Genomic DNA, 27,623 nt, shown 5'->3' with positions numbered 1-27,623 from the left:
TATATAGTCTTGTTATGTTTGTTTTCCCATAATGTCGGCTTTATTTTCAAATCAATGTTCTAAATGTAAAGGTTTAATTTTATTGTTTGCATACTTACTCTTTGATAACATAAATATCTATAACTAATATAAAATTACTGGCATTCAAGACCACTTTAATGAATAATGACGTTTAGATGAAATTTGAAGACCATGATTGGAGACATTTTGGGAATAAGACTTTTCTGAAAAGCGAACATTATACAAAAACTGTCATTCTTGGAGACAGGCAATTTTAAATAGCTGACATTTTGAGAAGCTGACATTATGCAAAAGACGTGTTGACATTCTGAAAAGCAGACATTTTGCGAAAAATACATTTTAGGAAAACGGATATTTCAGGCCTGAGCCACCTGAATCTACAAAAGGCTTTGTTTCTATAACAAATAGGTAAACAGCAAGTTTCATTTGAATTTTGTTATACATTATGAATTGCTGCTGGTATACTTTGCCTGAAAATTATAGACACTTTTGAATATTCACATATTGTCTTCTGAATAGTATACCTATCCAAAAGCAAAGGTTAAGGTTCCACATAAAATTATTTTGTTACTATTTTAATTTGTTATTTGTTCTGGTTGATATCCTAAAAACTTTTGTTTATTCTAAGAATACTCTCTCCAGCAGGGATTTTTAATATCTTAATAAATATACTATGACATAGTACCCATGTAATGAATCTATCAAACAAGAGCATTCCCCCCCCTTAATGCAAACCAGCCTCTGTAACAAATTGTAAATTCCATGAGGGAGAAGGAAATAGTTCAATACAAGAGCTAGGATATCTTGTAAATAATTTATTATGTATGATCAAAAGAAATTTCATCTGAATGTGCTACCATAAGATAATTCAAGTAAAAAATCAATAAAAAATCTTATTACACAATATTCCATTTGGTTTAACTCATTCACTAACTTCTTTCTCTAGCACTTCTATTTCTTTTAAAATGACATTTTTCTTTGACATTTTCTCCTTTTGATCCTTGTCTGGTGTCTTGAGTGTACCTGATTTAATTTTTTCTTCAAGGGTTTCTATGTCCCGAAGTTTCTTCCGTAAGTTTTTTAGGCGCTTTGCAGGATCTGTGGGGGTACCCAAGGAACTGTTCTGGGATAGTGAGGGGGAGGGAGTACTGAAGGTTGGTTCTGTTATTTCACATTTGGCAAGTCTTTCTGCTGCTTCCTCTGCACCTGGAAACAGTGAAAGAAAGAAGTTTTAATAAGGATAAGGAGTTTTCTGTATCACTGAGACAGACATTGAAATGAACGAAAATAAATAAACAGATGCAGCCATGATGGTCAATGGTCACTTACCACTCTTCTTTTTCTTTTTCTTCTTTTTCTCGACATTAATGATCATGCCTGGTATTGGCTGAATGGTGCCCCCCTGCTTTTTGGACTTCTGTGCCTCAGCTACGATTTCTGGAGTGAGGCCAACCGGCAACCCCGTGGACTGGCGCGCCTTGTATTGTTTGCCTTTACTCTCATAGAGCGGCACCTCTTCCTGAGGCACGTAGCCGTCGCGGACCCGCCGGGGCTTGCGCCAAGTGCCATCTGGACGTTGCGTTGCAGGGATGAACTTGGTTCCTAAGCAAAAACATTGAATTAATCCACAAATAGGAATATTTGCTCGACTCTTGCTTTTTTCAAAGGAAAGCGTTTAGAAAGTCGCTAATGAATGATTTATTTTATTAAAACTTTAACACGACGCTTTCTCGACGCTGACGACGACGAAGACGCTGACGTAAAACATATGGCCTGAAACACTGTCTGCCGTGTCTTTATCATTTTAAGGATTATTTTGAGGGTAAGAATAACGCTGGTTGTTATTACAAGTGTTGGCTCCCGCGGCTAAGAGCTCTAGGAGCCTTACCGTCCGCGTCCAGCTCATACGCCGCCGCTGCCGCAGCCATGCTGGCTCGAGCTACACGAGCTTCGTCACGACCCGACGCGACCTCTGTTTAACATACGACCAGTAAGCGTCGCGCCTTGCGTAAAATTTAATAAAAAACAAACACCGATACGTTTGACTGCTATTTTCGGAGAACTACTTTGTTTGACATTTGTTTTCTTTTTTGACCGATATTATTGAACGAATGGCTACGGAGCGCACAGATTACAAGAATAGTACGGAGCGTATCTCTTATTAATCTGTTACGGACTGCAGGGCTACTCCGAAACTCGAAACTCGAAGTTCGTGTCGTGCGGTCCCTCTCGCTCTCGTATTAAATAGTTTAAGTGTCAGAGGGACCGCACGACACGAACTTCGAGTTTCGAGTTTCGGAGTAGCCCTGCTGAGCCATAGCCATAGCCATATTAGTAATCTGTGGCCATAGCCATGAAATGGATGAATAAAAATCGAATGAATTACTTTTGCCAGATTTTGAGCGTTTTTTAAAGGTGCTGAAGTAGTTTAAAAGTAAACAACAGTGGTCTATACTCTCATGTCTTTTTTTTCTTTTTTCCTGTCAATGTCAAGTCAAGTCAATTTTATAAAAACTGAAAAGCAGCCAGCAGTACAATACGAATTTGGAATTCAAGTTTCTTAGTTTAAATTTACTTGATATTTGCTACTAAAGTTAATTATAACAAAACAATATCCAAAATGCGCAAACGAAGACGTCTATTAACAACGCCCATGAAAAACAAAGCCAAAATGGCCATTAGCAACAAAGAGCAGAGTGAAACTAAAGGTGTGTTAAATAAAACAAATGAATACAAGATTACAGCTGAAGTCTTAATTTACTACTATGTATTATTTAGGTTACTAATTTATCGTTTTTACAGATAAAGAAGTTGTGGCGCTTCAGACTGCCGCTCGAGGGCGACTCAAAGGTGCTCTTAAAGAAGCATTAGATCCGGCGGGTGAAGACTCTGATGCGTCGTCAGAGCACAGTCCGACTAAACGGGAAAGGTTAGTAAGTTAGGCGTTTGTCGTCAATCAGTTAAATAGTAACTATTTTTTTTTACTTAGTATGCTAAATAAGTGTAAGTATCTCTAGAATTTTGAACATGAATATCATTTAATATGTATTTCTGGAGTTCACCATTTGATCAGTCTTATATATTTAGAAAGAAAGAAAATATTAATTGACACAGATAAAACAATAAGTATAAAAATAAGAGCTATGGTCTCTACCTAGTTTATACTCTAGCCCAGTGTTTTTCAATGTGTGTGTCGAAACCTCTATTAGTTGCTGGGAAACCTACTTCAGTAAAAACAAACAATCAATTTAGAGAATATTTTTAAGGAAAATGTTAACTAAAGGACAATCATTTGTATCAAATTTACAAAAAAAAGCTTATAAGATCTCTTCCATCTAATGCTTCTTATTCTTTTTGCAAGCAAAGGGTAGGGGGGGTCGCGAAATATTACACAACTAATGAAAAAGGTTGAAAAGCACTGTTCTAGCCCCTCACAAAAGTTACTAAACTGTATTGTTTTGTTATAATTATTGCTGAATGACTTTTGTGAGGTGAATAATAAATAAATATCAAATAAATATCATGGGACACTTGACACCAATTGACCTAGTCCCAAACTAAGCAAAGCTTGTACTATGAATACTAGGCAACGGATAAACATACTTAAATACATATTAAACATCCAAGACCCGAGAACAAAACGAGAATAATGATTTATTATTATTATTATAAATAGGTTCATATCATTGTTACTGGTCAGTAACAATTATAACTGTAGCAGTAGTTGAAATTATAGATTTTTAAACTAAAATATTTTCAGAAAACCCAGTCAAGATTTCTGCACAAAAGATTATCAATCTGAAGAAGAGGACAAGTCCAGGAGGCCATCACCTCCACGCCAGTCCTACGTGTTGAAGCTGTTTGATCGCAGCGTAGACCTGTCCCAGTTCAACGAGGACTCCCCTCTCTACCCCATCTGCAGAGCTTGGATTGCCAATCAGCCTAAAGCTAATTATAGTGATTATAGGTAAGAATTAAATTGTAACTAGCAATAAAAATGGACATCATAAATGAGTTATGAGACACTGTAGCAAACTGGACTTCCTACAGGTTTAAGGGTTTTTTTTTTTATACCACGTCGGTCCACCTGATGTTAAGCAATTGCCGCCACCTAGGAACGCTTGCAACACCCGAAGTATCACTCGCGCGTTACCGACCCAGCATAAACCTTTTTATACCCCCCTTTACCCTTTTTAAACCACGACAGGAAGTTCATTCCACAATCTAAGGAATGGGAAGAAACAGATTGGAGAAACACTATATGTTTGATTTTAAAAAATATAATAGAAATTTTATACACCCATGAAGTTTTGTTGAATTTATTCACATCATCATAATACGTAAAGTAAAATTAACAAGTCTTGATATAAAACATAGTTTAGGTACTTGATCAAGAAAGTTGTCTACCACCCTAAAGTTCAATGCAAGTTGAATGGCTTCAAACGTTAAAAGTTATTTCCACTAACAATGTTTCAGTATTTCTTTTTTCTGAAACAGGAGATTAAAAAAAGTAAAGCACTTACTATATGTACACAAACCCCTCTACAGTAGTCTACAGCAAAGTAAATTTTTTATTCTGATTTAAGGAAAAAATCTGAAGAGCCAGAACCTGAAGACCGCATAGAGCTGCCAGGACCAGAGGGCCCTCCCATCTCCCGAATACCAGATCTGTTGCCAGAGCAAAAGCAGAGGAGCAAGGACAACATAAATCTCAACTATGTACGAATACTAGCTAAGCCATTGGTTTTACCTCTATTTCAAGGCTTCTTTTCCCATGGGAATTTAGCTAAATCTGTTCTTGTCTACATGATAAAAAGGACCTCTGTGCCTGTGCAAAGTTTCAGCTTTCCAGGTTAAAATACACCTGTGACTATAGGTACTATACTAACCTTAAACTTTGTTAATTTACAGCATGCTCCTATAATTTCCTCCTCCAATACATAATTTATACTTTAGTGTTAAGTTATAGCAATTGATATAGAATTTGCTGGTAACAGAGAACTGTGGCGTCATTTATTTATCAGCTCAATTGACTAACAAAAGTAAAAAATTACCTTTTCAAAGATACTAAAAACCAATTTTACAGTTAATGGTGTACCCGCATGCTACCTGAGGCCGTATTGTCTTAAAGTTTTTGACGCTCGCCATCGCAATCAAATGACAGATTTTGTATGCGAAATCTGTCATTTGATTGCGATCGCGAGCGCCAGAAACGGTAGGCAATACGGCCTCTGGACTCATTATTCGTAATTATATTTTGTGTTACAAATAGTCTTATATCTATGTAAGTATTTATGCAATTTCCAAAAAAAAACTCATAGAAAATTAATCAACTTTTCTGTATTTAAATAGTTTTTTGATAGACCTGTGTCTAAAAAGCATTGGTTAGTGTTGACAAATATCTCCGATAGAAAAATGATCACACGCCAGTGATAGATAATCGTACAGGTAAAAAACTTAATGGTGACCGACCTGTGCAGTTTTTTTGACCCGCGCAGGCGACCGGAGCAAATTCGGAAATCGATTTTGCTCCGGTCGCACCGTACGGTGAACCTGTGCGTGTGTGCGTACCTGCGTTTTTCTTTCTAATAACCAATGCTTACACCACTTTTTTCGCTTCCTTTTCACTGTTCTTGTATCGTTTTTCCTCAAAATTAACACAAGTCTTTTACCCAGTGCCTGATTTGAAGTTCTGACCGCCCTAGGCTAACTATGAACATGCATCCTCCAGCAACAATTTTTAATTCAGTTACTACTGTGAGAGTGCATGCAGGAATTTTATTTTAATGCATGTATATTCCCAAAGTTACCAAATCTTCTAATACATAAAAATTCTCAGGTCAAAAATGTTTGTGACCAAACTCCTTTGACCAATTTTTATGTTTTTTTTTGTATATTCGGTAGCTCTGAGAATAGAATGTAAACTATTTTTCATACTTCTACGCGAACGGAGTCGCGGGCAACAGCTAGTATTATCATGTAAGTCTCCGCCCCTCTGGCCCTGGTCCTTGTGCCCTAGGCTCTAGCCTTATAAGCCTGGGTAAATTAGGCCCTGTGTTTGACGTATACTCCATGGTTACCTCCTGTTGTAGCGCTCGGCGCCGCCCCCTCCCAAGGAGCAGCTGTTGCTGGGACACCTGTCGCGCTGGGCGGGCGTGCGGCGCGCGTGGCTGGCGCAGGGCGCGCGCATTGAGACGCGCTACGAAGCCGCCCAGCAAATGCTCAACAAGATCAATATCAGGTACGTAGCCTCTCATGTAGCGAGTTCAAGCCAACGTTCACACCTCTTGAGTATTTCGAGATTTATGTGCGAAATAACATTTGAAAACTACGGGCGGTGAATGAACTAAAACAATTACTTTGCTCACCCGCGACCTTATGACAGCTACGTTTATGCAAGAAATAACTACGTTTATGTATGAAAGAACACACACAGGGTGTAGTTAATGTACAACTTGTTAATGCACGGCCTGATAATCCGTGCTTATGTGCACGAATTATTATGCCGTTCATTATCACCCCGTACCAAACTAGCAGGGAACCAATAATGTACACGCAATAATGTAGGACGTGATAATCCGAAGCATTATGTCTTCCGATTATCATGCCTTACGATTTCCGTGATTGAAATTAAATAAGTATCTAACAATACTCAACCTAACCCGGCCGGGTCGGATCTGCTCCGACTATTTTGATCTCGTTTGCTGCGCTCGCTCGATCCGCGGCGAAAAATGACTATTCATTCGATTCAGGTTACCACGTGCCGTACATTATCACTCCCAAGTACATTACAGCGCGCGCAATATTTTGTACGCCCTGATAATGTACGGCATAATCGAAAGCAATAATGCTTCGGATTATCACGTCGTACATTATTGCGCGTACATTCCGAGTTGTACATTATTGGTTCCAAACAAACCCTTCCGTGCACAAACCCACTGCCGCGTTGCGATGCGTTGGGTGGTGCGTGAAATGAAGATGAGCTCTGGTTGAGTTCGAAACGCGTCAGTGTAATTTGATAGTGGTGATAGATAGGTTTTTGTGATTAGTGTGTGTTCTTACAAGTGTGGAGGTAGAGGAACTGCATAAACGTAGCTATCATAAGGTTGCAAGTGAGCAAAGTAATTGGTTTAGTCAATTGATATGGACCTCTGCAAAGTCGCCTGATTCAATAAATTCAATGCTGTGTGTGAAGTATGCACTAGGCCCGCGGGGGAACCAAAGAAAGAGTATTATAGTACCTATAGGAGGGAGGGAACTATGTCCCAAGCCCTCACATTCTGAAGGAAGGCATCAGTCATCAAAAAATTTATTTGTTTTGTTTGTTATTTACAGTGCCGGATAGAGTACACCACAGACAATTTAGCAGAGCAGCTAGTCCCTAAGTTATGTTATACGATCATTTGGAACATTTCTATCAATATTTACATTGCATTTTGATTACTTTTTTCAAATCATTAATCAGTAAGAAAATTTTAAACCAATCAATGTATTCCTTTTTAGTTATTTAAGTTAATCATGTTGATTAAGAAGAATTTAATAAAACCAATGAGTATATTTTTTGTTTTTTATTTAGTACTAGTACTAGACACTTCAGACATTTTTCCTTTTCTTCTTTTGGGGCCCTTTATCCTGGAGCTGCGGGCACGCTGAACGCTTGTGGCCTTTCTCTTGGCAGTGAAAACATGACTGGAACAAAAACTTGTTTAACCTTTTCGCCGCCACGTTAAATACAAAAGACATCGCCCATACGCCAGGTTTCTACATAGCAATGAAATTGAACCTTAACACAATTTGACGAAGGTTGCTTTTGCATTGAAGTTATGGACGTATATATAGGTCGTTAGCGTGGAACCGGCGGTGCGTATATACGAGTCGTTTGCGTGGAAAAGGTTAAAATAAATTTTAAACCAATGAAACATAAGAACTGACAATGAATTTGATTGTTGTTTCTATTTGATCAGTAATATGCTACCGGAATATGTAGTCTCATGCATGATTGATAAATGATAATACAAATAATAATATTTTTTCGAAATTTTGTTAGAAATATGCAATTTCCCAGAACCAACTTTTTGATTTTAGCCAGTCAGTGTTTCTAGTAGCCTTTGGCTTATCGCAATTAGTGGGAAAACCACACATGTTTTTCCTTATGTACCATCCGCCAAAAATGTGGTCTACCACCCTAAAGTTGTTAATCGTTTGCATGTCACAAAACAATAATGCCAATAGACGTGTCTGTCAACTTGAAAGTTCGACTTTAGCGACATATTCATTTGATAGGAACTTGTTTAAAAATTGATAGACCACTTATTTGGCTGATGGTACATAATTATTTCAAATAAATAGTGGGACATACAGTCTAAGAAACTGAATCTCCTACCTTTGTGCTATTGGTCATATTGACATTTCACATATCTGTCAAAGACACCATAGCAAAATCGATTATGACAAGGTCCCAACCTGGTACTAGATTCAGATTGCTCAACTGTAGACTAGACCGAAATAATGATAATTAATTTACCTGTGATTCCACGATAACGCCGCATTTATGGCCTTTCTCCAAGCAGCAGCGTTCACACGTTGGGCAGTGGAAGTACGTTGGCTTCACACACCGCTCGCATGCACTGCAGTGTTTATACCGCATCCCATTCTTACTGGTGCACTCTCTACACTTGTTGCAGTGGTTGTTGCTAGCCGACACCCAGTACTTGCACTTATTGCATAGCTTATAGTTGCTGTCGTTTGACATGTCTATTGTGGCAAGTGGGAGATTGGTGAAGAAGCGCACCGGAGAACCATTTTTACGACCTTTGCTCTTGTTTTGGAATTTCTTGTGGTTTTCATACTCCACCTGTGATATGAGAAAGAACATAAGAATAATTGGCGCCTGCTTCAATAGGTGAAACTGTACCGCCATCTTGTTTTTTTAACGCTTTTATTTAACCTGGTCTGGATCATTTTCACAGAACTCCTCTATTGTTAATACAAATACAATAAACTGACATTCATCAGTAATGCTTTAAAATTTCCAAGCTTCTATCTCGGGAACACCCAAATACTCCGAAATATTTTATTCCGAATTTGCTAATTCCGATTTTCAAAACTCTGATTTTAACAATCCCTAAGACATAATATAATTCCGATTACTTAAAAACACGACATTTGTTTTTCCGAATTTCAAAATATCGATTTTTTTATATCCGATTCTTATAACTCCGAAGAATGAAAAACACGAAATGTTACTGGCCCGAAGTACAGTATTCCGATTATCAATATTCCGAAATGACATTGTTAATTCGGAAATATGACATTCCGCAAACTAAACTTTGTGGTTTTAATAATCGGAATCTTGAATCTCGAATTAATATCAATCAATTTAGGTAAATTGACCTGCATGCATTAGGTTAGGTTAGGTTAGAATTGCGTCAAGGCGTCTTAACTGCGCGGAATAGGAGCTCCGTCGACCTTGTGTCACATTGCTGAAAATGAATCACAGTTACTACTGTTTTAGGCCAATCTAACCTACATAGCTTACGTTAATAAATCGGGATTTATTATTGATCGGTGCAATGATATTCGAAATTTTGAAATTAGGTATTTTAATAATCGGAATTAGAATTTTTGACATTTCGGATTATTATTGAGTCGGACTTCTTATTGTTTGGTGTATTAAAGTTCGGAATTTTGAAAATAGTAATTTTAAAATAATATTTTTAATGTTCGGATTTTTAAAAATCGTATTTATGAAGAATCGGAATAGTCACATTAGGAGTTTTTAAACATTCGGAATTATAAAAATCGGTATTTTGAAATTCGTGATTCCGACTTTCGGAATTTAGTTTTTCGTATTTATGTTGTGTACCCCTTCTGTCTCACTCTCACCTGAAAGTCATGCATCTTGATCTCTGGTGCCATGTTCCTGATATAGGGTTCTGAGAAGTATGGGAATGCCCAGATCACAGGCAGCTTGTTTTCAACAGTCTTCTCGCAGATCTTCCTGTACATGGTGGCTAGTTCCTGGAGAGTGTGAACCAGGGGCTCCACGCGGCCGCCGAACGGGGGATCCATCACTATGCAAATTCCGCCATCTCTGAAAATGATGATTTGATTAGATTATAAAAATGAAAAATATTTCAAGTTCCACCCACATGTATTCTTTAGACAACATCAAAGTATGTATAATAGTTATATTTTAAGTATTATACCATGTGCCATATAAATCTGCCTAAAAGTTCATTACCTACTTAATACTTAGTTTTGACGCATTTTTATGCGACGTCTTTACGTTACTCCCGGATTGTGTTCGAATCGCTTAACGGTATAGTGCCTATTCAATTATAGTTTTTGTGGTACTAGTCGGGGCAATGAACTTTTAGGGAAAGTTAGGCGGCGGAAGGTATAGGAGTTTAGAGTATGAACCATAAGCTCATACGTCAATGTGGGAAAATTTAATTGAATTTTTTTTTTCTAAATTAAAAAAATATGACTCAATCAGAAGACAATTTTGCCAGTGTTAGTGGGTTTTGTGGTTGTATGGTAAAAAACCCTATGTAGCATTTGTAGCTTCATAGAGCTATATACTTGAGGTATATTTGTAACCAAAAGTGTGAAGAAAGTAAAATGAAGATGATTAAAATTTTAAAATAAAATGAAATAAGCAGCTATACTTACTTAGAACTCTTAAAGAACTTCTTAAGCACTTTCTCATCATCGTTGGCATTGAACAAGTAATTGTTGAACATGTTGTACCAAAGATACTTGGTAGGGGGGTGGAACATGCTGTGGCGAGTGTCATAGTCCAGTAACAATGAGTTGTAGTCCGGATGAGCTTGGGCAGCCTCGTGAATGGAAGGGGTGCCAATGCAAAGGATGTTTCTAGAAAATAATAGACAATAGGTGAGAGTTTTTTTTGACACAAGACTTTTTGCTGGTAGATATTTTTAAACACAGCACAGTTTGTATAAAATTGCTAAAATAAGTATAATGAAATGTATAGAATTATGAAGTTTCCATCCTATGCCTGCTTATGCTGTGCAAGTTTTTCTGGAGTACAATAGTTAAAGACATGAACATGATATGGAAGGCATATTGAAGGTTGAAAGGCTAATATAAATGCCATCTTAGAGAAAAATTTAAAACATGTACCTCAAATGGAATGGAAATTTACTGATTCCCAATATAACTTAATATCTCGAAAAATTACACTTAGATAAATTAACCTCTTGTTAATTATAAGCTAAATATAACAAATGAACAGGCAGGACTTAGGCAACTTGGACATAATGTTTAGGTTCCTTTTTAACCCCCGACGCAAAAAGAGGGGTGTTATAAATTTGACTGCTGTGTGTTTGTCTGTGTGTGTGTCTGTCTGTGTCACCATAGTAGCTCTTAAACAGGTGGACTGATTTGAATGTGTTTTTTTGAAAGCAGGTTTTCTAGCGATGGTACTTAGATATGTTTTATCAAAATCGGTTCAGCCGTTTTTGAGATTGAACTTTGAAGTGACATAGACGGGGGTTTTTCAACTATTTGTTGGTTAGGTTATAAGTTAGTTTTTATTTCAATTGTAACTTCCTTCTTTTTATCTACTCTTTAAATAAACATTAAGCAGCTAATAAATATAAACACAATACTACTGCAAATCTAATCATTCAATTATGCTGTAGCAAGTAATATCAAAATCCAGTAAACAGAAAAAACAATTAGTAGTTTTCGAGAAGTTACAACTCACTTTATATTGTTATTTTTCAATATGCCGAGCACACAACTGACTGATTTCTTCGTAAATATGTACTGTGCCTCCACAGAGTCATTTTCAAGTGCTGGGAGCCATGACGATGGGCGCGAAAGTTGTTCATCAGTCAATGGCGTGATGACTCGGTGGTTATTAAGATGCTTCTTGCTTTGGGACAGGATGTACAGCTCCTTGCAAGTCTCACAGTATGCTCTGTCTGACGGATGACGGGTTTTTACCTGAAAGATACGGGAAAAGTTTTTGCGTTAAAGTTACAAGTACAATAAAATACAATGACTATGTACACCAGAAATAGTAAGCGGTATAGAAAACAGGTACACAGAGAGAAAATTATAGGTAGTCAATACAATACAATACAAATATTCTTTATTGCACACCATGAAGCAGTACAAAAAACTTATAATATAAACACTTAGATTTAGACACTTAGTAATTCATGATGATGCGTGCCATGATTCTTATTACAATGTCATTAATGTCTAATCACCCTCTTCTAAAACGCGTCTTCGTGGATGGCACTAGGTATACAAGGTAAACAATAGCCGGTCTTATCACTTTAGAGAACAAGTATGAGAGTTACACCATCGGTTTACTAATGTTTCGGCGAATAACGTTTGGCAACCTGTTTCATTTCACAACTTTTCATTTCCCAACTGTTTAATATTTCTGAAACTGTAAATATTTCAAAATTTTTATAAAACTAACCTAACCTAACCAAAAGGGTTCTACACGATGGCCCTGAAATAAATCCTGAAATATTTACAGTTTTAGAGTTTGCGAAATGAAACAGGTTGCCAAACGTTACGTTGCGAAAAGGCAGTACTCGTAAACCATCACCTCCAGTGCCGGTTTTAGCACTTCCAGCGCCCTGGGCGAGATTTCCATGGCACCCCCCTTTTTTGGGAATGTTCTACTAAGTAGGTATAGCCCCACCGCACCCTACCCTAAAGCCGCTACTGATCACCTCTGTGTGAGATTACTTAGCCGCTACTGATCACCTTTCTGTGTTAGAAAGTAGAAGACTTGTCCCATTTGTTGTTGGAATGTGAACTCAGACTTGAGAAGAGTTCTTGAGGGTTTGGGTCCCATGCACAATGGCCCGGTCAATTGTTGGCTCTCAGAGCCACTTTTTTGATATGTCCCTCCTTATGTAGGGAAATAAGCGAGCACCCAATCACCTGGAGTGTTCAAAGCCTCAACAAAAATAAGAAAAAAGACACTTTTTTAAGCAATTTTTAAGCTTGTCTAAAGAACACAAGCTCCAAATCAGTAGCGGTGCAACGGATTACCGAGGACCTCGAAGTGAAAATAAGTAAGAAAAAAGAAGTCACAAGCAAAAGGCTTTAATTTAAGTTATAGGTTACTTGCCTCTTGAAGGTTGTTGTATGCTGCAGCCTTGTCTAATTTAGGAATTAAGCTGTAATATTTCTCATTTCGCTTCTTGACGCCTTCCTTCTTCCACTCATCCTCCTCGATATGCACTGTGCAGTCTTTCTTGTCACGGCATGAGGAACACGAAAAGTACCGACCCTTTTCAGATGAAAATAAAAGTGTGGGACCGTGGAGACATAAAGGATGTGTGGTAACATCTTCTACAACTACTTCCACAGGTGATGGTTTGTGTGCGTCGGCGGGTTTAGATTCAATCTTGCGTTTTTTTGCCATTCTAGAAAAGTTTTGAGCGATCCAAATCCAACAACAGCAACACGTGAACGAATAGAAATGTCAAGTCAAAGTCTGTCAAAGTCACTGTAAGTGAAGTAAAAAACGACAATTTCAAAAGAGGAATAGTTTTATTTAAACGTAAGGTAAAAACGCTAAAGTTGTAAAATTAATGTCTAATTTCAATCGTTTTTTTTCAGTACCTCAATCGGTTAAAGTTGAAGCTGTTTCAGCTATTGTTAAAAACGATGGTAGGGAATATACTTCTTCTTTTTTTTTCGACCGGTTGCCATTAAGATGGAAAAACCTTTTTTCCTACTGGCAATTATTATTTCTGGACCGGCGCTTTGCACTCCATTCTCTTTCTCTGTCAAATTTTGAATAATTTTCTTGAATTTGTGGCCAAAAAGAACGAAATTCATCTTCCTTGAAAATGAGCGGCTTGGTTAGGTCAGCGCACAGGGTAATACAGGGCTGCGTTAAGAACACAAGTTTGGCCAGCGCCCTTGTGAATCGGACTCAAGCTCCTGTAAAGCGTGATTTCACGAGAGGAATATGGCACATGAGCTGCTCTAGTAGAGTAGGCGGGCCTGCTTCCACCGGCCTCTTGCACAACCATTCCAACACGTGTAGCTGCGGTTGTGGCCTGAAGGCCCTGCACACGAAAGGTATCCCTACTTATATTTTGAGGTTATGTCTATTGCACCATGCTAACTCATCCTTATTCCCTCCAATCTTTCCTCTAATGACAAAACTGTCTCATTTTCTAGAAGACCACGAAAAGAACTCTGCGGTGAAGCCCTCTAGACCCTTAGGTTAGTCCCATCCCTTTATCCTATCACAAACCAGGTGAACTAATTGTCATCAAGAATTCCTGAATGGTAAATGTTGAACAGAGGCAGTATTGCCTAACGCGCGGGCGCTCGTGATCGCATTTACCATCTCTTTCTACTCTTATCCCATCCCATATGCCAGAAAGATGTGTTGAAAGTGATTGATTCTGATCATGTTAGACAGTAATACCTCAGATTTGTACTGTAGTCTTTTCAGCAGTTCTAAATCTAATTAGGTATTAATTTCGAAATTGTAAAAAATTAAAATATACTTATTAGTCCTTTGTATTTCATAGTTACTTATTTTAATTTAAATATCACTGTAGATTAAAAAAATATGAGTGAAATATTCCTCTTAATAAATCATTTATAAAGTAGTTTAGGTACTAGTTAATTATTATTTAATATCTGGTTGAATTCGGACACTATTATATGTATGTCAATATTTTACGTATGCAAAAACTAGTCCCTCTGCGAAAACACGATAATAAGCGTTTTCCCAGAGATAAGACCAAGATAGATTGATTTTTCATCCCCAAAAACCTCCATATACCAAATTTCATTGAAATAGGTGGAGCCGTTTCAGAGATCTCCGAAATATTATATACCTACAAGAATCGCTTGTTTAAAGGTATTAGATTAGATAGATATACCTCCCACTAGCAACCTAAGAAAAAGTACAACAAATTAAATGTTCCTCAACTAATATATGATATCTGACCAGGTGAGCGGGAGCTTGTGGAGTTCCTCACAGAAGAGATTGTAGCAGAGCGGAAGGCACAGAAGCTGAAGACACTGCCAACTGAGCTGGACGGCTTCAAGGTGCAGGGCTCCAGCGCCGAAGTATTGCTCACAAAGGCTCTGAAAGATGAAGTGTACGTTTACAAAATGCTACACTGAATTTTCTTACTATTTGCAATACTATAAGACCATGAGCAAGTGTGTGTGACATCGAAGATATTGCATTATTTTGCCACACACATAACTTTCAAGTTAAACTATTATGTTAGCAGTACAAAGAACACTTGACCAAGGAACAGCCCCCAACTGCCTGGCTGATAATATAATAATTAGTATTATATGTGGGAAAAAAAACACCTACATTCTAGTCTGTGCCACACATATACCTATTTCACAGATTTAAGATCAATAATGGATGAACAATTGACTCCTGAAAGCAAACAAAATAGCCTGCCTGGAAAAGCAGACTGCATCCACAGTGAAACTGGTTTTAACCAAGTCATTTGCCCATCTCAATGGTGGACGTCCTTTGCTGTGCTTGCCAATCCATGGTCTCCATAACTTTTTGCCGAAACCCAATGTTTATTATATCATTATATTAAACAGGATTAATAATATTCCTGTAAAGTTTGCTTCTCAAGTTAATAGTATTATGTCAACTATAGCATTATAACAAAAAAATGTTGTTATATGTATCAAGCGGTGGCCCAGTCCATGAAACACTTCACATAATCCTTTACATATTAACCGAGTCAAACTCTTTCAGAATAAATGTGACATTCAATGTCAACCACACTGTGGACTCTGATGACTTTAATGAAAGCGAGGCGCAACCGGAGAAGCAGGAGTTCTCAGAGATGAGGTCCAAGCCCCAGTTTGAGGTGGACATTGTCCGTGGAGACACCACTCTTGGCTTCACATGCTCCTTCCTGCAGGATCAGCCCTCGGCTTCTGCTGATGAGTACAGTGAGTACTTGGTTAACACTTGCATCCTCCTTGTGTCTTAATATAGAGAGAACAAACAGAGGTGGATGGATTCATCCTATGTCCTCGCAGTCTGAGGGGCCTTGCGCCTAGAAAGATCCATCTTCTTGTAGCCAGTTCTATCCGAGAGCCTTACAAAATACCTTGTATCTTGTCTACACATTAAATAAGCATCAACTTAATTTTGTGCCAGCTGAAGTACCTTTCTCAGAAAATATACAAACATTGGAACATAGAACCTCCTCCTTTTTCGAAGTCGGTTAAAAAGCAGAGTATTAACAAAACAAAACAATACAGTGACTATTGCATTAACTTAACATGCATATTATTATTTTGTGAAATTGCTTGTTTCTATTTGAAACAAAAGTATCAGCCTTACAGCAGTTTTGCACTACATCCAATTCGAATCTGTGAAAGTACAGACCAGAGAAGCCTTATAAATATTTTAAGGTAGTTGACACACTAGATCCGAATTCCGTCATCTGATTTGACCATGAAAATCTTTCTACAACTACTCTGCGAGGCTACAACGGAATTCGAAAATCGAAGTACATGTCGCTCCGTCCCTCTGACACTTATACTCTTTAATACGAGAGTAAGAGGGATGGTACAATATGAACTTCGATTTTAGAATTTTGGAGTAGGTTCGTATTTTCACGAGTCTGGATCATTGTAGTGCAAATTCCCTCTTAGATGGGCTTAGACTTTGGTACCCACAAAACCTTGATTATTTTTCTAAATAACAAATGCATATAAGGATATGCTATAGGTATTAATAATTTGCATTTTATCGATTTGTAATCAGGGATATAAATTTTATGCCATGCCTCCATTTGATGGCTAGGAGATGATAAACGTTTACAACTGCATGACATGATTAGAAATATTAAACAAAGATAAATAATATTCTTAGAAGATTGTTATCATTAAAAATGTTGTACATCATCATTACATAAAACACATTTTTTTGGCAACATCATAATTTTTATCAGTAGGAAGATTAAACAGTTGTTACGTATACGTACATATAGTTTGTGGGTGTGTATATTAGCTTTTTAAATATTTTATACTACTACTTGTCTGAACATGATAGGTATGATTTCAATATTTGCTAATGTAATTAAGTAACTCTTACTAAATTTATAACAAACTAGCTCTCGCCCGCGATTTCGTCTGCAAAGAATTCCTTTGTTCGCGCCCTAAGGAAAAACTCATTTTTTCGGGATAAAAGGTATAATTTCGTCACTTCTTTGAAAAAATCTCGTTACGGTACATTTTATTTTCTCTTCTCCGGTTTTTTTTTAGTATCAGTCGAAGTAATGTTGTGAAAACGGTTTTAAAAAATATGTTTATTTAGATGACATCTTTGGCATCGACGAGGTGACTCTGTACCGCGGCGAATGGAACGACAAAGTCTACGCTGTCGCCGGCGACGTTCTGGACGGGGTATGTATCCGTCTGAATTAATACCATAGAAAAACAAAGACTCTATGGTCACATCTGTTGTTAGAAGTCTTTTAATAAAGTAAAAAAAAGTTTTAATCGACACAGAAAGTAATTGCAAAGGTGATGCCGGCATTTACCTTTTATTTATAAAGAGTTTTTAATTTTTAGTCCTGTTAATTTACAAAGTGACTTACATTTATTTGTTCTAGTTTTCACAGTATATTGCAGGGGTGGCCAACCGGTCGATCGCGACTATTAGGCCAGTCGATAGTGGCAAGGCAAAAAATATAAAATATACTGAACTATGCTGTTTCATTTAAGATTTCAACAAGGCGCAGGGTTTCGCCAGTAAACATTAGATCTTGGGTCTAATCAAGTTGGACACCCCTGGTATATTGCATAATTTATTACTTTAAAATACCAGTTTTGAGTTTCGCGGCAGAAGCAGCAGATGGCGCTACGTTACTATGGAATAAATCTCAAACATCTTACAAGTTGTACAAAATGAAACAATGTTATGTCGCTTTCGAGCATGTTTACAATCGTATACAATTAGATACTTTTCTACCTTGCTTATTGCTGAAGTATATCATGGTTTTCGTACTATAATTGACTAGGCCAGGTGGTCTAGTGGTACCCACACCAGCAACTCGTGCGCAAGGTACCGGGTTCGATCCCCAGACTTGATGTCATAAAGTATGCTTTGTGTACCCCATTTATTACGCCACACTTGATACTATACCAAATGTAGTGATCAGGTGCCAAAATCGGGGAATATTGAATGCTCTGATTTGAAGTTATTGTCTATAATTTGGGCGATATTCATTGAGGCGCTACATTTTGTTTTTAAAATGTTGTTTCTTATTGCTTTGATACTGTTTTTAATGAAAATGTTACTACAATTTTTACGATACCTAGTGGCGAACCTATATTACATTAATTGTTGTATTTTTTTTTCTTAGCATTTTACTTTAAATAATTTAGCATTTTACTATAAATTCTTGTAACTTAACATTTTTGCAAATTACGATGCAACTAGCCAGTTGGCCGCGCCGCAGCTCCGCCAGCGTAGAATTCGTTTGTACCGCTATCCCGCGTGAAGTATGCAATTTTCTGGGAACCTATAAATGTGCTTCCCGGGACTCAAACTATCTGTATACCGAATCTCATCTACATCGGTTTGGCAGATGTGGTAACAAACAGACTTAACTTTCTTTTAATAATAATAATAATAATGATTCTTTATTTGCTTAGAATAATTAGATTACAAAGGATTATACAGATCAATTAGAAAAATTATTCTGCTATATGTATTTAATAGTTGACATAATACTAGCATGCAAATATTTTATTAATTACAGTTCGTCAGACAAAAATGTTTTAACATCATATTTTTCATTTTTTTTAACAGTTCACATAAATTATTTTTAAATTATTATTTTTCACATAACAGTTTTTTTCTTTAGGGACGCAGTTATGAACCAGTCTCTCAGGATTTCTTGTGTTTCTCGATTTTTATGATATTAGTAAGATATTGTGAGATATTATATTGAATAACTAAACTATTTCCTTCTCTTTCCAGTACCTCTACGACCTCCTAATGAACTTGCTGGAAGAGAAAGGCATCAGCAACGAGTTCGCGCAGAAGCTGTCTGACTTCAGCACTGGCTATGAACACGCCGCCTACATCAGCCTGCTGGAAGGCATCTCCAAGTTTACCATCGGCAAATAGACCAGGGTAGCATTTATTTTACCGCTATAGGTGTACTGGTGTAAGCTTGACAAAGGTAGCTATATTTTTTTGTTCTAAATATGGCTATCCAGTGCAAGTATCCAGTGGGTTTTGCCGTTGTACGGTTAAAAATGCTAGAAAACCAATGGCATATCTGTTGAAGTCTTTGAAAGATCCTAGCGTACATTTATCTCTAGCGCTTATGTAATGCCTCCATCCCTTATTTACACTTTGAGTTAGAAAGAGAGCTACCAAACAAGGGCTTAATAAAAACTTATATAATATAACTTAATACAACTGGAGCCATGTTGAAGATTGATATATCTCTACAAAATATACTAGTGTACAGGCCTGACCCGCAGTGTGATTACTATAAAAAAAAACATGCTCAAAATTGACATTAAACCCCCTCCCCCTCTCCCCCCAAGCCAAAACAGGTAGAAGCGATAACTCGACCAGTGTCTTATTTTCACTAGTTTTGAGTGGAAAGGAGGTGCTAAACCTGAAAACATAGCTTTTAACAAACCAAGTTTACCGCGGTACACCTATATAACAGCTTTAAAGGATATTAGTTTAGTTGACACGGACGTGTTTTGTTCATTTTAGTGTTATATTATATGTTTAGTTGCGTTACGTTGGAATAAATGTATCGAAATTATATGGTGGTTTTTTTCTTCATTGTGCATCTACAGTACAACTAGAATGTTAGTGTCGCTCGACTCGACACGGCACTCTTAGATTTTCTTCATGTTCTTGAATCAAATTAGAGAGAGAAAAAAGAGAACTGATCTTTTGTTTCGACTTCTGGAGGATATTAGCAAATTACAAAGAGGAAGGAGAGGCAAATTAGTTAGTTTAACCCCCTGTTTTACCATCCATTGATTAATTTTAACTGACGGATAAATGTGATGCCATCTCTGTTTGTTTTGTTTGAATAGACGGAGACCGCATCACATTTATCAGTCAGTTAAAATTAATCAATGGGTGGTGAAACAGCCCCTAAGTTTAGGTACTAATAGATTCTCAAGAACGATCGGAACGGTGAAGGAGGCTCTTGAGGTTTTGAATAAAATTACGTATGGCAAGGATCATCTGGACTAAACAGAAATTCGAAACGCGCCGAAATCGCCATCTGGACAAGCTCTTATACAGATTTAGTGGTAATTCGATGTATTCCCGTGGGTATGCAAAAGTGAACCATTTTTGAGTTATCATGTTTTTTTAGCTTTTTCAAAATAAGTAAAAAATGCAACATCAAAAATTTATTGAAAATAAAGTATCAATTTAAATCTAATGTACTTATATTTTTTTTTTTTTTTTACATCAGCTATTGTTTTTAATTAATTTTATGCAAATTTTAAAGAACGACCGTGAGTTTAGTTCGAATACGAATTTCCGCCTGCTTCTTTTGTGATAATGTTTTTAAAATAATCTGCATGCAAAGTTTCGTAACGTATTTATTTTTGTTTTTAAGACATATTAGTGCAAAAAAAACTCAAAAAAATATTGGAATGATTCGTTTTTCGTCTCGCATTTTTAAATTTGGACCGATAATTGTCGTTTTATTATTGATAAACAACCAGTGTTTAATCGTTTTTATAAATAAAAAGTAAAAAATAAACTTAAATCGATGCTTTTTTTAATAAATTTTAGATGTTGCATTTTTGACTTATTTTGAAAAAAACCTAATAAAACATGATCACTCAGAAATGGCTTACTTTTGCATAATGCATATGGGGGTTTATCGCAACCAGCTGGGCTACTCCGAAACTCGAAACTCGAAGTTCGTGTCGTGCGGTCCCTCTGACACTTACACTGTTTGATACGAGAGCGAGAGGGACCGCACGACACGAACTTCGAGTTTCGGAGTAGCCCTGCAGTCCCCCTATCACCTCCTGATGGGAATAACATACGTCGAATTACCAATACCCCTGTATAAAGGATCATTATGATAGCAGCTTTTCCGCGAGTCACACACGATCGATTCCAAAGTTCCAGCTCGATAAGTGATATGACCGTCGTATCTACCAGACCAGACGCGTTTTGAACCGGTGTGCCGCGTATATTTCAGGTGTGCCGCGATTGCCGCGAAGTGTACCTATGCTACTTTGAAATCATGAATACCTAGCTAGTTTAACACAGCTTTTTGGGATTTCTTACCTAAAGGTTTCAACGTTATGCATTAGATATTATAGGTATACTGTACGGAACCCTCAACGCGCCAGTCCGACTCGCACTTGGCTATTTTTTACTGGTGTGCCGTGATACTTTGATGAACAAAAAGTGTGCCGTTTCAATCAAAAGGTTGAAAACGCAAATCAAATTAATCAAAGTAATCGCAGCTTCTAACAGCTAATGAATTAAGGGATCTATTTAACTGTGCATCGGGAATCCAGCATTCCAGCCTCGTTTGTCTCAAATATAATGCGAGTGCCGTGAAACAGCAGTGCTTGCACTGTTGTGTTTCGGCGTGGAGAGTAAGACAGCCGAGCCGGTGAAATTACTGGCACTTTATGCATCCCATCTTCAGCCTCGGGGTTGGCAACGCATCTGCAAACCTCCTGGTGTTGCAGGTGTTTATGGGCGGTGGTGATCTCTTACCATAAGGAGACCCACTTGCTCGTTTTCCATCCAGTGGAATAAAAAAATAAACAAATAAAGAGTATAAATAAAATTATAAAAAATATTTTTAAATTTTAAGCAAAGCTAGAAAAAACCAACCATTTTACATCATTTAATTGCCAAGTGAACTGAACTGAAGTGAGTTTAACTGAAGTACTTATAATTTTTTTGAAGCGACTACCTATAGGTACCTTAATCAAATTTTACGTCGCTGGGCGTTTTAAAAAAGGAAAAACGTCAACTTTTTTTTTATATTTGAAAAAAATATAGTTTTTCCTACGCGCAATCAAGAGCACAATCGATTCCGATAATTATAAAAAAATGCCAGTTGCGCGTTTTGCGATGTTTTTTTTTCATACACTAATATTTTTTAAACGATCAGATTCGATAGTGCTCTTGATCTGAGAAGGAAAAACCATACTTTTCCAAAAAAAAAAAAAGGCACTTTTTTTTTTAAATCGCCCGCTACTCTTTTGACAGTGGTCGTTGTCGTCGCATGAGGATATAGTAGCGAACCTTTACGACGAGTCCGGAGTTCGTAGTTGGCAATAGAGAGCGATGCTGCACACTCACCAATTGCCTTTTACAATACCCACGCACGGGAAGAGGTCGATCCATCCTATTCTAACACTGGACACGGCACGGACTAACAGCAAACAAATTTTACAGTCATTTAAAAATAAAAACCTAGTTGTCAGGGATAAGACCAACTCAAGAGTAGCGTGTACCGATTAAGCACGCTCTCTGTCGAGCAAGATTCAGATTAAGTAATATTTATGGTAAGACAGACGGTCCTCGAGTGGCGCCCACCACGGACCGAATCAGGCCCCTTTTCCCCACTGGGCACACTGGGCACGTGCCCAGGGCCCCCTAGGTCTTACTCCATTATCAAGCTTACCTATAACAAACCAAGAAATAAATAAATAACAACGAACAATAATTAAAAGAAAGAAAAAAAAATGGATTGTTTAAAAACAACAGGCTCGGCATATCAATGTGGTTGGCACGTCAAAGTGCTGGATAGGGAAAGGATTTTTGGAGCGTCAACAAGTAATCCTTCAGCTTGCGCTTGAAGGTATACCCACTACACGCTCCTTGGATAGGGGAGGAATATCATTCCAGCACTTGGACGCCGCAAACTTAACTTCCGCGGAATGCTGCAGTCCGGTGCTTGGGCACAAGAGCCATTGCGCTCCTGCGCTCACTCCTCGACCAAACAATTTTATTGTGGAGGTACAATGGGGTCCTGTAGCGTCTCACAAACAACAGAGAGTCAAACAGCAGAGTGGCGAGGTGCATGCGCCTGCGTGCAGACATGTTCAACAAGTTAGCGGCGTTCAGGTACGGAGTGATGTGGCAGCGGGGAGGGACACGGGAAGGACACATTGGGGGTTTGCTAAGACGATTTTTTGATTCAGTGATTTGTTGGCGAAATATTCAACTTTAAAGTGCAAATTTTCATTAAAATCGAGCTTCCCCCCCCCTCTTAAATCTAAACCGGTGGGTGGAAAAATTTGAAAAAAATCAGGATGGTAGTAAGTATACTTATCAACTTTCAAGGAAAACTATAACGGTTAAGTTTCTTCAGAATTATTATTGTTTAAGAGTAAATATCAGCCTAAGGTATAAAATATACCTAAAGTATGGAAGATTCCGTATAAAATACGAAATCCTAATTAAAAAATATTACTTAATTTTTTCGCAATGGCTAACGAATGGCTACGGAACCCTATTTCGGGCGTGTCCGACACGCTCTTGGCCGTTTTTTTTAATATACGTTTTTCAATAAAAAGACTCTTCAAGATAGTTTACCCTATTTCTAATGCTAAAAAAACGAAGTAAGTATAGTAGGGTACGAGGCTTGGATATTTGTATGTATTTAAGAGTATATGTATGTATGTCTACCCGTTGTTTAGCACCCATAGAACAAAACTTTACTTAGTTTGGGGCTGGGTCAGTTGGTGTACCTAATTTGTTAGTGGATATTATTATTATTATTTCATTCATTGTATATCATTATCGTCAAATTTCAGTTCAATGAGGGCTATCGTCTTTGGTCTCACTAGATGGCGCACTGTTGCGAGAGGTTTTTAAGTATTACTTTCAAAGTCTGTTATTACGGCGTGAAAACAAGTTTAAGATTAAAATCATATTTAATACACCTTAAAACCGTAACATAAAAATGTCGAGCATGCCACAGTGTTGCATAGTCCCCGTTTTGTTCGGAAAAAAAGGGGGCCAAGGGTTTCTGAAAGACAAAACTGTCTCAAAACACAGACATTCATTGCCCCGGAACGCATATTTGCCATATATTTTGCAAAATATTCACAAAATTATTCTAATTATAAATAAACCCGCGTAGCTCACCCAAAAAACTATGAGATTTGACATTTCGGAGACCTCACGCTACACTAGCGCCTCTAGTGGCGAATTCATACGCGATAGCCCTCATTATTTGATGATCAATATTATTTTCCAGTGATTAAATTAAAATTGATTTTTAGGTAGCCATTTCTATATTGTTTGGTGATTCAGTTTTAATGACACATCTATTATTTTGGAACCCAATATAATTATTTGCTGATCAATATTATTTCCGAGTAATTTTTAAATAATATTTAGGTACCTAACCGTTATTATTTGCTGATTCAATTTAGGTGACAGATCTACTATTTTAGGAACAAATATTATTTATGAGGTCGCCGAAAATGCATATTTTAGGTGATCAATAAAGTCATACCCGTTAAAAAGTAACCAGCTACTTTTGATGCTGACCGTACCTCCCATAGACGTAAGTGGGGTGTTTTATTTCTCGACTAACCTTATAGTCTGGGGTAGCGTTAGATAGGTCTTTTAAAACCATTGGGGGTTGTCAAGGCGATTTTACGATTCAGTGATCTTTTTGCGAAATATTCAACTTCAAAGTGCAAATTTTCATTAAAATCGAGCGTCGTCCTCCCCCTCTAAAATCTAAGCGTGTAAACTGTTGGGTAGAAAAATTTGAAAAAAAAAATCAGGATGGTAATATATGCTTGAATTAGTAGTAGTTTAATAGTAAATAACAGCCTAAGGTATAAATACCTAAACTTGGAAGATTCCGTACACAATACGAAATCCTTATAAAAATATTAATAGGTAGGTACTTACTTGATTTTTTCGTAATGGCTGGCTACGGAACCCTATTTTGGGCGTGTCCAAGTCCAACACGCTCATGTCACTTTTTTTTTCTTTTGAAATAATTCAGCTACAGCTTGCTATGACCACAGTGTATGACTGTCATAAATTATTTTCCAATTAATAATACGGTAGGTACTGATCTGGCTGGTCTAATAAATAACTGCTAATTAATTCATTATAAACTGCTGACGACCTGTGTAAGTCGGTAGGTACTTACCCAATTTTAGCAAGATATATAGGTAATTGAACTTTTACTTTAATTACACGTATTTATTTAAAAAGGTAGGTATAAAGGTACCTAACCAGTCAGTAATAGTAAATTAAGCAAATTTTACTGTAATATGATATCGCAAGAAGGGTAAATAAAATAAATAATACTTATTACACCTGCTAAATCTTTTATGTAGTCCTATTAAAATACCCCTACCAAGTAGAACACCATGTATCAAGTCCACTTTGAGGGTGCGTGAAGTTTTATCAAAAGATAGTGCTTAGTAAATAACGCCTGTAGATTACGCGCTGCACTTGGGCTATATAACAGAGCGCAAGTGTCATTTCGCTCAAATTTCCCGCAAACATTCTCTGAATCCGCGATCAGCTGACATTGTCTGTCAATTCGAAGTAGAAACATGAAGAAAACTATCTGTTTCGGTCACACAACCTTTGTTTTGCTTCTTATCAGCTGACCTCCAGAGGGTGGCAGACAAAGGCCACAGATTCTCTCTATCTCACCACTAATAGTAATATTTAACCAACCAATAGAATAGAATCTCACAATTCAGCTCTTTAAACCAACCAATAACCGAACGCTCCGAACTTAGCCACGAACGTTTTCAGCTGTCAAGTATCAACAGTCGTGCAAAATGAAGCGAGTTTTGTTTTACCTCGCCAAAATGGCTGACGCGTCGCTCCGCGTAAAGAAAATACCCGATAATTTATACGAGCTGTGCTTGACGAATTTAGTGAACTACTTGCAGAAATCAAAGTGCGAGCGAAATGACCTGCGATCGCTTCCGGACAGCATCCTCATGGATGTTTACTACAAGGTAAGTTTGCACACAGTTTATTTTCAGATAAAAACAGCCTGGATTACCGTTAACTTGTCAGATATTTTGCTGTAGGCGATCGGAGACGTTATCTAGGCGGTATCGGGTGGGTGATTGGAAAGTAGGCAGTTAGAGCCACCCGATGTTGGTTTGACCATGAACGTAACTAGAGAAGCAAGTAGGTACCTAGTCACTTTCACTGAACAGTTCATGGAAGGAGTCGGGCGAGGTGGGACTGCGCACGCCGCTCTTTGTTACGAAACCCTTATCGGAAATTTCTTAGATGAATTATAACAAATAAATCTAATTAGATTTAATTCCGTAATTGTTTCGCTGCTAATAAGCGCTGTAAAGTTTTACTACCAATTATCATTAGGTACTTCCTCATTATATCCTCATCTCTTATAATTATCGCTGTATGTTATATAATAATGTTACAAAAATATTGGCAGATGTAATTAGTTATCAGTTAACAATAACACCCTAAACCTATCAAGTTTAGTACTCAGACCAATATCTGTCCTATTATCTGGCTGATGTCATGAGCTCAGTTTATCTGGTTGTTTGACTTCCATCAGTCCGCTGTCACTTTCCTAGTGACATCATAACTTTCAATTCTTGTGCATGCATTAGCATTTATTTGGTATGGTTAATAGTGCATAAGCAAGATTTCACATTGCCTATTGTGGCCATTTTGTCAGCAATAATAAAAAGATGATTGAAAATTCTGCTTTCATTCACTATACTGATTGAATAGTTAACACAAACCCTGTCAGCGTTGCATAATAGTTTTAGCTGTTTTTAGAGGCAAACCACTGCCTGTTTTCACTACCAAGTACATATTTGGGTTGGATGTAAACAGTAGTGGCAGCTGTTATTTGGCCTAGATGGGTTATTGCTGTAAGTATAGTTATATTCATATCTGTTTTGTCAGTATACAGGTTTTACTGATAATATTTAACAAAAAAACTGTTTACTTCAGCTATTTGCCTGTTTTAATTGTAAAGTTGCTAATTTTATTCATGCTACACTCCATGAATATATCTACAAACCTACCAAACAAACAGAAAGTTACATATTTACAAAACCATTAAGGGTACCTGCTCCACAGTAATAATTAGAGAAATAGTGATATTGATATCACATATTCTGAAAATACCTGGCGCATAGCCTACCTATATGTTATAATTATAAAGCCTTAATTTGTATTCTCAACTTATGCTGTATCAAAGCAAATTGCTTAAAAATGATTTAGTGATAAGATTGGGATAGTTGTTGGGGAGTACCATTAATCTACTGAAACTTATGAAAACACAAGAAAACTGCGCATTCAACAGCAATACAGGCAATAAAGTAGTTATGTTTTTCTGGAAGGAAACATAGTAAAATTTGAGTTCTGGTCTATTCTCGTATTTCAGTTAGATAAACAAAGACATGGATGAAACTAGTTCTGAAATAGAAAAAAAAAACAACACAAAATACTCTTTATTGCGTACCACTTATTGTTAGTACAGTGAGTTGACAACAAAAAAGCTGGCTAGACAGTAATTAGTCAATTAAAAAAAAAAAAAAAACATTTATTGCTTAGAAAAAGTTTATAT

At 37.2% G+C, this 27,623-nt stretch overlaps 4 protein-coding genes across 5 annotated transcripts; 2 read left to right on the top strand and 2 right to left on the bottom strand.

The window, feature by feature from the left end:
- Nucleotides 1-821: 821 nt before the first annotated feature.
- On the bottom strand, nt 822-2,174 carry Pym (partner of Y14 and mago). The gene is made up of 3 exons (XM_074100308.1): nt 1,910-2,174; nt 1,351-1,623; nt 822-1,227 (listed from the first exon to the last, which is right to left on the bottom strand). Exons 1-3 carry the CDS (start codon nt 1,947-1,949, stop codon nt 944-946), a joined length of 597 nt encoding a protein of 198 aa, XP_073956409.1. The 5' UTR covers nt 1,950-2,174; the 3' UTR covers nt 822-943.
- A 312-nt stretch (nt 2,175-2,486) lies between these two features.
- Nucleotides 2,487-7,578, top strand: mip40 (Myb-interacting protein 40). Its single transcript, XM_074100307.1, has 6 exons — nt 2,487-2,729; nt 2,824-2,950; nt 3,782-3,988; nt 4,608-4,740; nt 6,114-6,262; nt 7,357-7,578. The coding sequence occupies exons 1-6, from the start codon at nt 2,642-2,644 to the stop codon at nt 7,364-7,366; spliced, it is 714 nt and encodes a 237-aa protein (XP_073956408.1). The 5' UTR covers nt 2,487-2,641; the 3' UTR covers nt 7,367-7,578.
- A 22-nt stretch (nt 7,579-7,600) lies between these two features.
- Nucleotides 7,601-13,514, bottom strand: LOC141437077 (rRNA N(6)-adenosine-methyltransferase ZCCHC4). The gene is made up of 6 exons (XM_074100294.1): nt 13,148-13,514; nt 11,756-11,997; nt 10,696-10,899; nt 9,907-10,114; nt 8,546-8,875; nt 7,601-7,710 (listed from the first exon to the last, which is right to left on the bottom strand). Exons 1-6 carry the CDS (start codon nt 13,442-13,444, stop codon nt 7,615-7,617), a joined length of 1,377 nt encoding a protein of 458 aa, XP_073956395.1. The 5' UTR covers nt 13,445-13,514; the 3' UTR covers nt 7,601-7,614.
- Nucleotides 13,515-13,763: 249 nt separating this feature from the next.
- Nucleotides 13,764-19,835, top strand: LOC141436925 (complement component 1 Q subcomponent-binding protein, mitochondrial-like). Of its 2 annotated transcripts, XM_074100056.1 has the most exons (6): nt 13,764-14,109; nt 14,212-14,256; nt 14,999-15,149; nt 15,782-15,981; nt 17,357-17,445; nt 19,028-19,835. In XM_074100056.1, exons 1-6 carry the CDS (start codon nt 13,875-13,877, stop codon nt 19,175-19,177), a joined length of 870 nt encoding a protein of 289 aa, XP_073956157.1. In that variant the 5' UTR covers nt 13,764-13,874; the 3' UTR covers nt 19,178-19,835. The 2 variants fall into 2 exon arrangements, with proteins under 2 accessions (XP_073956157.1, XP_073956158.1); XM_074100057.1 differs by lacking the exon at nt 14,212-14,256.
- The last annotated feature ends 7,788 nt before the right edge of the window (nt 19,836-27,623 follow it).

The sequence above is a fragment of the Choristoneura fumiferana genome, chromosome 17 (genome assembly GCF_025370935.1).
Source record: "Choristoneura fumiferana chromosome 17, NRCan_CFum_1, whole genome shotgun sequence".
NCBI classification, from domain to species: Eukaryota; Metazoa; Arthropoda; class Insecta; order Lepidoptera; family Tortricidae; genus Choristoneura; species Choristoneura fumiferana.
This window is presented reverse-complemented; position numbering and strand designations above follow the sequence as displayed.